This window comes from Haliotis rufescens, unplaced genomic scaffold (genome assembly GCF_023055435.1).
Source record: "Haliotis rufescens isolate VD_foot unplaced genomic scaffold, xgHalRufe1.0.p SCAF_17, whole genome shotgun sequence".
NCBI classification, from domain to species: domain Eukaryota; kingdom Metazoa; phylum Mollusca; class Gastropoda; order Lepetellida; family Haliotidae; genus Haliotis; species Haliotis rufescens.
Window position 1 is genome coordinate 17690547 of NW_025963857.1, and position 12193 is coordinate 17702739.

Consider the following 12193-nt stretch of genomic DNA (forward strand, 5'->3'; position numbering starts at 1 on the left):
AGATAAATCCCTGGTGTGGATCCTCTTTTTTGATGACAGTGCACAGGTAATCTAGTTGGTCACATTGCGTCAACTCGCAGTGCACAGTTGTGTCCCTTACCTGCGGGGATCCATGTCCCTGGGTTTGAATCCCATGTTTGCCCGGATTATGACTGGAGTTACCAGCTCCATGCCCTGGGATTTACGAAGTAGTCAACATCAATGACCTGCATCAATTTAGCCTTTCCTCACTGTGGTGTAATTGAGAAAATTCAGAACCTAATGCACTCTCTCGTTCTTGACGATACATTGACTCTGGCCGGCTTGACTTAAGCTTGACTCTTTTAACTGAAGGGGCTAGACCTATCTGTTTTTATATTTATGTGCTTTCTAGCCCAAAATGCAGGGGACACAGAAATATAAAGTATAAAATCTAAGAACTGGGGTGGTGGTGGAGTTGGTGGCAGTATTTGAAATGCCTATGGGCAAGTGCTTATTTCAAACACTGGGTGGAGGGGGGTTGATTGGCCGATAGTATTGTGGTAATAAACCCTAGCTATGTGATTGCAACCTGCCGTTGGTTTGGTTCACATTTTCAAACTGTGATTATCTGGTTCACATTTTCAAACTGATTATCTGGTTCACATTTTCAAACTGATTATCTGGTTCACATTTTCAAACTGTGATTATCTGGTTCACATTTTCAAACTGATTATCTGGTTCACATATCTGGTCAACATTTTCAAACTGATTATCTGGTTCACATTTTCAAACTGATTATCTGGTCAACATTTTCAAACTGTGATTATCTGGTTCACATTTTCAAACTGATTATCTGGTTCACATTTTCAAACTGTGATTATCTGGTTCACATTTTCAAACTGTGATTATCTTATACATAGAGCTCCAGATAAGTCGTGTATTGGCGAGGTGACTAACGGGATCATTTGGTCAGGCTCGCTGACTTGGTTGATGCATGTCATAGTATTCCAATTACGAAGATGGATGCTCATGATATCAATTACTGGATTGTCTGATCCAGACTTGATTATTTACAGACCACTGTCTATTGACCTTGAATATTGCTGAGTGCGGTGTCAAACAAAAAAACAACAAAGAAACAAATTTTCAGCTGACGTACCTGTATCTTTGTTTACTACAGAACAGTTAAAGCATCACAATTACATTGTGTAGTGCATAAAAGTGCTACATCTTATAATTACTATAACACAGAATAATAGCTAATGATCTGATTGGTTGAAAAACTGCTTTTTGTCATTGTTTTGAAAATAAAATAATTTTTAATTTATTATTAAACCTGTTGAAGTGAGTCATAAATTGTCACACACAGGAATAAGTGCTGTTTTACTTTTTTTGTTATGAAGGTTTTTTAAGAGTTCGAGTTTGATTAATGGCTATAGAAATCTCAAACTAACACTTTGGGAACTATGGTCCTATTGAGTGTTATAGACGAGATAGTTACAAGCATGTTTAGACATATACGCTTTGCTGGTTGTAAATATATTCTGTCAACCCTTTCTCCATTCAGTCACTGATCTCCTCATGTAGAGGCACATGGCTGGGACATTTATTGCCTAAGACCCTCTAGGGTTCAGGATCTCATTAATTTTGAATGTAATAAAAAACACTAAATAAGTTTTTTAGAGACGAGAAAAGACATTTAATTAAATCATTTTCACTTTTGAAGTGTTTAGGAAGGGAAGTGTGTACATGAGCAAGTGTTTTCACTGAGGCCTTTTGTAAAAGATACTTCAGTGTTTTAATAACTTAATGGTTATGGTTTTAGATCTGTTTTATACTTCTTTACACTGCAATGCAGGTTTGATTTTGTTAAGTTGATAAAGAAGGTAGACTTGTGTCATTAAGGAAATCTGGTTGTGACTTTGATGATTTTATCGTGTTTGGCCGGCTGGGTTGTTTTCTTGGGTGAACTCTTATGGATATATTTATATATTTTTTATACAATATAAAATATATATATTAAGTTTAGTTTCTTTCAATAGTGGTTGTCAGTCACATTCAACTGAATACCTCAGCTAGATTATGACACCATCATTGGGTTTTAGAGATGAACACACAGGATTCAAACACAGACAATGTGCATAGCAAGCTGACACCATGCCTACTGTGCCACAGTACGACACCCATATGTACTCTGACTGTAGACCCTGGCTTTTCCAGTTACTGTACAGCATTCATTCCAGTTGCCCACGTGTGTACCCTTCTGCCTTGCCCGGGTCAAACATGGGGTCCATTCTCACAACAATGTCAAGGAAACAAAGGCAACCACTTTCTTAGAATAAACGTTAAAGATGATGCTAGTAAAAGCAGAGCTGTTATAGGTTCTCCCTTCAAGTTGTTGGGGCACGTCTGGCCATCCACTTCTGAATGGGGACACGTTTTCTCAAAAACTATTTAAGTTGAGAAATGAAATTTTACACACTGATGTTACTGGTCATCATCTTAAATTAAAAATTAAAAATTGGTGTCGTAAATTCATGTTTTACAGAGTTATGGCCCTTGTTCCATGCTTTTCAAATTTGTGCATACTGCGTGAAATGAAGAACAAGTTTTTTCAAAAACAACTGAAGTTAGATGAATGAAAGTTTGCAAGATCACCTAAGTGATACTTGTCAAGACTGAGTTTAAAAATTGTTGCCATATGTTAATTTGTTTCCAGAGTTATATGCCTTGTTACATCTTTTTAGATTTTATACATCCTGTCTTCAATGGGGACAAATTTCCTGAGAAACTATACACATGTATATATATGCTTCTAAGAGATACTTATCAAGACTGAGCTATGAAATTGGTGACGTGAAATTTCTTTTTACAAAGTTACGGCCCTTGATCCATGCTATTTTAGTATAGTAGCTGCATAGTAGCTGCAACAGGGACAAGTTTTCTCAGAAAATACGGAACTTACGTAAATGATACTTTGCATACTTATCTAAGAGATACTTGTCAGGACTGAGTTTGATTGATTCCATAATTAATTTTTTCCAGATTTATTCTCCCTTTCTCCATGTATATTCACGAACAAACAAACAAAATTCTAATCTACCCCACGGCTTGGGATAGTGATACTGCTGTTTTCTTGTTTTTTCCAAATTTGAGTTCCATTAGGTAAAAAATACAAAGTTGAAATAAAGGTCAAAAGTACGCAATAATAGTCAAATGTTACAAATAAAGAATGAATGTTACAAATGAAGGTAATTATTTACATTCGAATAATGAACTCGAAATACAAAACAAATACCAATGAACGACTTGCAAAAAAAAAGATGTCATATGTATAAAAGAATAATGTGTATTAAAGAATGTCACTGCACAAAAAGGGCACTTATTTAAGGGACACATTGACGCCAGATGGTGCTGCAATTTGTAAAACATTTAGTTAAGTTAGCTTGTTCTGCCGTGCTCTTGTATATGATAATACATGCTGAAATGACCAATGTATCACGTTCTGTGCTCTCAGTGTGTGTGCGTTTTTGCGTGCGTGCGTTTTTGCGTTTTTGCGTTTTTGCGTGCGTGCCTGTGTGCATGTGCGCTTGTATATATTTCGCTTGAAACCTGAAATAACCACATGTTGAATATACGACTCAGAAGAAGTTAAAGAACACCCCATTCACAGATTAACTTAAGTAATCGGAAAGAATAGGGAGTTCCTTAACTTCTTTTGAGTAGTATATATTGGTAGCCGATAGACTGACATAATTAGTTGAAACACGATACTGAGATAACATGTGCCTGACACACCTGGGATGTCGTAATGGCTACCTGCCTCTACAGGTAAATTTGCATTGTCTCATAATCCATTAAGCAGTATAATTGCTATGGGAAGGTTGGGGAGAGTTCACAGATGCTATCGACTCCCAATGGCGGTATAAATATCTGTCTGTGGTAGTCGTGGTGCTGTGTCACAGAAGATGTGAGTATCGTATTCTGATATCATAGTACATGTATATACTTATCTCCATCAGTAAAAACTTGAACCTTTTGTATACTGATACATATATGTCTATTTTACAGGTGTAAATACAGTGTTAACTCCTTAAAACTGATAAATGTTCAGGTGGTTCTCAAGTCTCAAACCAGGACTTAAGTGGTGCCATTTGTGATTATGAATATTATTCCATTATTATTTTTGGACCAGAATTCATTTCTAAAATATTATTATTTAACAATCTTTCATAGCAAGTTTTCTAATTTATGATCAAATTGTTATGATACATATTTAATAAATAAATTTATTAATTTAATAAATATCCATGTTTTGTTGAAGTTTCTAAAGACTTCACAAAACATGTCTTTTTGCTTTACAAACTACAGCGAATGAGGCAAACAAATTGTTTAAATAGTATTTGAAATTACAACAGTCAGTGATGGGAGTTTGGTTGACAGGTACTCACGAACACAACAGTATAGACTATAGTTTGTGTTGCTTTGAAAACAACTTGCACGAAATACAGTGTTCACAATGATAGTAAACACACCCTCCCAAACAGGTAGGCGTCACTCCTACTGTAGAATTGATTGTAAATTCATGCCATTTCTCTTCTATTAAACCATACCTGATAGATCAATTCCAAATCCAGTATTCGGTAATATATATTTCGATATCAAAGATTGAAACCATTGTCAGAGGCTTGTTGCTAGCTATTCCAATCGTAAGTAGTTTTATGGAAAGTAGGATCTGGGAATAATGATATGTATTGAGGAAAGTAATATTTTACCAATGGTAGATGAATCCTTTATACAAACAGTGAATGGCATTGTGTCAGGCAAATGTATGATTCCTTTCATGTGGAGATTGGTTTTGTTGGAGTTCATATCTATCAGAAAGTTTAATAACTTTGCATATAGCAACAGAATGAGAGACTCTGTGATGTAGAAACAAGATAAACACTGACTGCATTGGTTGGCATTGACTAGAGATTTTATTGGAGGATTATCTCAGACACTGTATCAACCAATGAGCTTGTGCTGTGTACTGATATTTGCTATCATTAGAAGGCATGATAAATCAAAGTTCACTGATATACATGTGTATACTTAAATCAAACCAATTTGATATCTGTTGATTATTTGGTCAATTTGCCAAAAGGAAGTAGGCAAATTATAACAATAATTTGTGTGAGCGTTTATTTGAAATGAATTTAATATAAAATTAACATGGTAAATAAGTTTAATTATTTTTACCACAACACTCATTGAATATAAGTATATAAATCATAGAAACCACTCAATGTTACTGAAACAGAATATTTTAAGAAATGTTTGTTTGTTGTTTGACGCCGCACTGAGCAATATTCCACCTATATGACGTCAGTCTGTTACTAATTGAGTCTGGACTGGACAATCCAGTGATTGACAACGAGGACATCGATCCTTGCAATTGGGATACGTAGACATGCACCGACCAAGTCAGCAAGCCTGACCACCGGATCTGGAATCTGTTTTGTTGGATAAGTTGGAGTTATTCTCTGGCGTTGATGTTATATATTTCTAAGCCTTAAATGATGGACATTATAAAACTCGTACTATGATAATAATTTGGATGTTAACTGGTAGGGAGATTATTTCACTAAATGCTTCATGTTTCTGGTTATTGATGCTCTCTAGGGGGCACAGGTGGCCCAGTCGTCTAAGGCGCCGCGATTCGCTGTGCAGAGTTGCGTCCCTTGGGCATGCCAGAAACCTATGATTGTGGGTTCGAATCCCGGTTCGCCCTGATTATGTTTCTAGGTTTGTCAGCACCATACCCGTGCTCGTGGGTTTCACCGAAGTGGTAAACGTCTGAGACCTGCATCACTTTGGGCTTTCCTCCCACATTAAGCTGACACGCCGTGATATAACTGGAATACTGTTAAAAGCGGCGTTAAACCCAACTCACTCACTCACTCACTCACTCACTCACTCACTCAATGTTGATGCTCTCTGACGTTGATGTTTTAAGTTTACGTTTGTTTTCCTAACCCATCCTTGGGTAGGTAAAAATTAAAATAAACTTTGTTGGTCTTATAGTACTGTTAATTTTGTATACTATTTTGCGTAATGTTTTTTTAAAAAGTTTTAGTGGGCTGACTGTGTTCAATCTTTATTATTTTTGTCATAGTATGTAACTGTATTCAGTCAGAAAAGATTTTTTTCTTTTACAAGATTTGCAGTGACCAAATTATGCAACACAATTGATTCATTATCAGTTAAATTGTTGTAGTGAAATATTTTTATTTTTCAAAATCATTAAACATTGAACTCTCAGGGCAATACAAATAATTTTGCTCTATTTTTATTTGTATTTTTTTAGTGTATCTTTTGGCATTGGTTAGTCTAATCTGTAAAAAAACACATTGTTACCTTAAAAGGGTTTCACTGAATACTGTTTTCCTGGTAAAGTATATTTAAGTGTCAGTGGAAACTCCTTCAATTTTGCCCTCTGTATTCAGTGTTCTACCATAACATTGAATTCTGATTGGTTAAAATGAGGTTCCTTTTGATACCTTTAAATTAAGCCTTTGCACACATTTAAAGTGTGTATGAATACATCAATAGTGTACATTTAAAGTGTGTATGAATACATCAATAGTGTACATTTAAAGTGTGTATGAATACATCAATAGTGTACATTTAAAGTGTGTATGAATACATCAATAGTGTACATTTAAAGTGTGTATGAATACATCAATAGTGTACATTTAAAGGAAACAATTACTCACTTGTTTTGGTAATGTGATGTAATAAAACAATTTTGGGATGAAGTGTCATTGTGGATCGACCAGTGCTTTCATGTTTATAATATGACATTTTGTGCAGAATTGATACTTTTTGGAGTTAAAGAGAACATAAAAACAGATAAAGTGTTTGATTTACTTTTACTAATTGCCAAACACTATATTTATAGATGCAAATTCCAAAATACAAAACCTTATTTTCATGTTTATAAAAAGGAAGCTTTTTCACGATACAACATTGAAAAAGATATTGCTTTCAAGACAGGTAATCAACAGAAATTCTATGGTGCTTGGATGCTGTATCATCAACTTTTCGAAAATGAGGAGAAGCTTTCAATTTAATTTTAGTTTTGTACTTAAGATTTTAATGTTTGAGACCATGTACTTTCCTAAACTGCAATATGATATATAAACAAGAGTGAATGTGTGAGTGAGAAGTATGTTATTTTCTGTATAAAAAAAAACAACAAAGCAAGATGTACTGATAAGTTGTGCTTTATGTCATGGGCTTTCTGCTACCCTGGGCGGAAGCCCATTTATGTAACAGGTGTGTCTTTCTAAAAACAATAAAGGAAAAAAAAAAAAAAATAGTGTACATTTAAAGTGCTCGGTTCCAAATGAGAAATAATAGGTATCAAATCTAAGTCGACCTAAAATTTCAAAACACAGTAGGTTTTTCTCCCAGTTGACATGGGTAAAGCCAGACGTCAAGGCCCATGTTGTGTATCAGGACTAGGTGTGTCAGATGTGTGAGCAGGCACAGTGAATGTGAAATGGTTATTTGATTGCATGATTTCAAAGTTGATTGAAAGGCATGGCCTGAGGTATTTTACCTACAGATCTGTCTTTATTCATAGGTGAATCGTCTGTCATAGGCGCCGGGTGGTACCCCTTTTGAATACACTGCAGACACTTGCATGAAAAATGGGAGATCAAAGTACACAACATGCACATTATGTTTATTCCATGATTGTGCTCCGAGTACCATTAAGAAGTGAAATGAACTTTTGTCATGTTAAAGCCGGCCGTTGATGGGACTTAAGTTTACAGGTCTGGATGTTTATGACAAGTTTGTGTGCACTGAGGGTCAAGATGGGGAACCCTACTCTTAATTCCTAAATTTTAGATTGTCATGATGTTGTATTTTTGTTGTCATTTATCATTTGTATTTATTGTTTTATCAATGTTATACAGTTTTAAAATAATATTGATGAAATTTTAATATGAATTTAGAATTGTAGATTGGGTGCCCCATGGAGAGCCTCATGAGAAATAGGTAGTCACTGGTTTCAAAAGCCGACTCACATTGATAAATAAGCATGGGCTCTCGCAGAAGATTTTCCTCGTTTGATGCCTTGTCTGTATTGAAAACGGCTAAATCATGGTAAATAATTATTATGTATATTTCTCTTGAGATTCTTGAGAAATATTATTCTTATCTTTATTGCAGAATACATATCATAAAATAACTTCATCAATTCTCATGTATTTGTATTATGGTTCTACACAATGCTCTCTGATGAAATGTTGACATTGAACAAACTTTCATCCAGGATATATTTTTATCCTTGGTTATGGATGGTTTCACAGATTGTATCAGGTATATAGACCATCATGAATGTTTGTTGATATGAGATATATCAACACTCGTCCATAAATGTTTAAAACTCCGAGGCTTGGCAAGGAATTTTAAACTTTTATTGACAAATGTTGATATATTTGATATAAAAGGACATGAGGGTAAGACTCTATTTATCTTCCAAAATTGTTTTCCAACTTTTTCAGTTTGTAAACAGTAATACGCTGTGCCCTGAGTGTAAATAGGTCTGCCATTATAAACCAGCTTTATTGGCAGAGATATTAAAAGCACTCCAATCTGAGATTTTTTTCCAGTTGGCTCCTGGCAATATTTTTCTCGGTGCCATTTAAAACTTTAAGGAGACACATTAAAATTTTAGGAGCCACATTGTTTTAGTCTTACAAAGAATTAATTATTTAAGAAATTATTATTAAATAAGACAAGACAAGGTTTGAAAATATTCCAATTGTTCTAATGTGTCTGAACAACAAACTTTGAAAACTTGCTGCAATAAAGACAAGTCATTGAACAATTAACCTTGTCGAAAGACCATCACTGGAATTCTTGAGGCAATTACCTGAAACAATACTGCTGCTGCCATTTCACTTTATTCCAATGTTTGTTTTTTGTATTCGCTGGGATTTCCGATTCATTTGTTGCTATCAGACACATTCATAGCAGATGAAGTAATTATGGTAGTCTCCATCCCAATGCTAAACTGTCTGATTCCACTATGCTGACCTACATCTGCATCTAATAAAAGCCTTTAGGACTGCTGGGGGTAATGTCACCATTGATGGACAGGTTGTCTTAGCAATGGCTCTTGAAAACATGGCGAAATAGTCTTTTATGATTTGATGATGTCGCCATTTTGAAAGTAAACAGAAATGTGCACATGACCAGAAATACCTAAACTTGTAGCATTACAGACGATGTCATCAGAAGAAATAGGCTTCAGTATCGCTGTAAGGAGTTACACTACATCCTAAACAGGGAAGTCATGATGTTGATACAGGCAAGCGATGTTCTGCTCCAGTTTCTTTCAATATGTGAAATATTTTTGTTGCCAAGCTAATTTCATTAATGGGATCCAACTGGCAACCAAACAATAAATACAGGTCACAAAATGGAAAGGTCGCAATTGTGACCAAATTGGTCGCTACTTGGAGGGCTGATTTAGTGATGTCATTTGATTGTGATGTGATTGGACTGATGATAGTCTGCAAAGCATTGTTATATAATTTCATAAGAGTGATATCTCCAAGAAGATATCCCTTGACGTCACACAAGCGATATCTCCAAGAAGATATCCCTTGACGTCACCCAAGCGATATCTCCTGGGGAAGCCAGATCTGGATGATAAATGTAAATTATCGCTTGACTCAGAAATAAAAAGACACTGTTTCACTTCATATACTGTTATGTCTGATTCTTGTTTAAACAGCACTTTGCAATATTCAAGGTACATGACAGCAGCTTGTAAGTTATAAGGTCTGGACCACAGTTCAGTGATTGATATCATGAACAGCTATTCTTGTCTTCAGGGTGAGACGCCATCATCCAAGTCACCGAGTCTGATCACCCAATCCGTTAGATCACCTCAAGTTGATGGGGGGGAGTCTGACCATCCGATCCATAAGATGACCTCAACAAGCATAGGTTTGGGGGGGAGTCTGACCACCCAATCCGTTAGATCACCTCAACAAGCATAAGTTTGGGGGGGGAGTCTGACCACCCGATCCATTAGATCACCTCAACAAGCATTAGTTGGTGGGGAGTCTGATCACCCAATCCGTTAGGTGACCTCAACAAGCACAAGTTGGTGGGGAGTCTGACCACCCGATCCGTTAGGTGACCTCAAGTTGGGGGGGGGAGTCTGACCACCCGATCCGTAAGATGATCTCAACAAGCATAAGTTTGGGGGGTAGTCTGACCACCCAATCCGTTAGGTGACCTCAACAAGCATTAGTTGGTGGGGAGTCTGACCACCCGATCCGTTAGGTGACCTCAAGTTGGGGGGGGAGTCTGACCACCCGATCCGTTAGATGACCTCAACAAGCATAAGTTGGGGGGGGAGTCTGACCACCCGATCCGTTAGATCACCTCAACAAGCATAAGTTTGGGGGGGAATCTGACCACCCGATCCATTAGATGACCTCAACAAGCATAAGTTGGGGGGGGGGGAGTCTGACCACCCGATCTGAAAGATGACCTCAACAAGCATAAGTTTGGGGGGGAGTCTGACCACCCAATCCGTTAGATCACCTCAACAAGCATAAGTTTGGGGGGGAATCTGACCACCCGATCCATTAGATGACCTCAACAAGCATAAGTTGGGGGGGGGGGAGTCTGACCACCCGATCTGAAAGATGACCTCAACAAGCATAAGTTTGGGGGGGAGTCTGACCACCCGATCCGTTAGATCACCTCAACAAGCATTAGTTGGTGGGGAGTCTGACCACCCAATCCGTAAGATGATCTCAACAAGCATAAGTTTGGGGGGGAGTCTGACCACCCAATCCGTTAGGTGACCTCAACAAGCATTAGTTGGTGGGGAGTCTGACCACCCAATCCATTAGGTGACCTCAAGTTGGTGGGGAGTCTGACCACCCAATCCGTTAGGTGACCTCAACAAGCATTAGTTGGTGGGGAGTCTGACCACCCGATCCGTTAGGTGACCTCAACAAGCATTAGTTGGTGGGGAGTCTGACCACCCGATCCGTTAGGTGACCTCAAGTTGGGGGGGGAGTCTGACCACCCGATCCGTTAGATCACCTCAACAAGCATAAGTTTGGGGGGGAGTCTGACCACCCAATCCGTTAGATCACCTCAACAAGCATAAGTTTGGGGGGGGAGTCTGACCACCCAATCCGTTAGATCACCTCAACAAGCATAAGTTTGGGGGGGAGTCTGACCACCCGATCCATTAGATGACCTCAACAAGCATAAGTTGGGGGGGGGGGGGCGGGGGGAGTCTGACCACCTGATCCGAAAGATGACCTCAACAAGCATAAGTTTGGGGGGGAGTCTGACCACCCAATCCGTAAGATGATCTCAACAAGCATAAGTTTGGGGGGGAGTCTGACCACCCAATCCGTTAGGTGACCTCAACAAGCATTAGTTGGTGGGGAGTCTGATCACACAATCCATTAGGTGACCTCAACAAGCATTAGTTGGTGGGGAGTCTGACCACCCGATCCGTTAGGTGACCTCAAGTTGGGGGGGGAGTCTGACCACCCGATCCGTTAGATGACCTCAACAAGCATAAGTTTGGGGGGGAGTCTGACCACCCGATCCGTTAGATCACCTCAACAAGCATAAGTTGGGGGGGGGGGGGGAGTCTGACCACCCGATCCGAAAGATGACCTCAACAAGCATTAGTTGGTGGGCAGTCTGATCACACAATCCGTTAGGTGACCTCAACAAGCATTAGTTGGTGGGGAGTCTGACCACCCGGTCCGTTAGGTGACCTCAAGTTGGGGGGGGAGTCTGACCACCCGATCCGTAAGATGACCTCAACAAGCATAAGTTTGGGGGGGAGTCTGACCACCCAATCCGTTAGGTGACCTCAACAAGCATTAGTTGGTGGGGAGTCTGACCGCCTAATCCGTAACACCTCACTTACTCATTCCTTTCACACAAAAAATGCTGCTTATAGAAATGAAAAGCAAATCACATTTCTCAATACAAAAAAGACAAGAACAAAATAGCAGACAGTCCACACGGTCCAAGAATTAAGACAGATTTTTATGTTTTATACATTTATTTCAGACTATTAAGTGGCTAGAGTATACTGGGTATATCAGTGCAACAGCCAAATCAATTGTTTCTTTTATATTGTTTAAGGTATATAACTCCCTTTTGTTGACTCAGATAATAT

General features: G+C 38.1%; 1 protein-coding gene across 6 annotated transcripts in view; it reads left to right on the forward strand.

Annotated features, from left to right (window-relative positions):
- LOC124137979 overlaps window positions 1-12193 on the forward strand; it is a 67308-nt gene that overhangs the window by 26330 nt on the left and 28785 nt on the right. Inside the window, exon 1 of one of the 6 annotated variants that reach the window (XM_048397653.1) lies at window positions 8031-8118. The exons of the other annotated variants lie outside the window; for them this stretch is intronic. Coding sequence (XP_048253610.1) covers window positions 8054-8118 — 65 coding nt within the window. The 5' untranslated portion in view covers window positions 8031-8053. Of the gene's footprint in view, window positions 1-8030; window positions 8119-12193 lie in introns of those variants that run through there. 6 annotated transcript variants of the gene reach the window in all.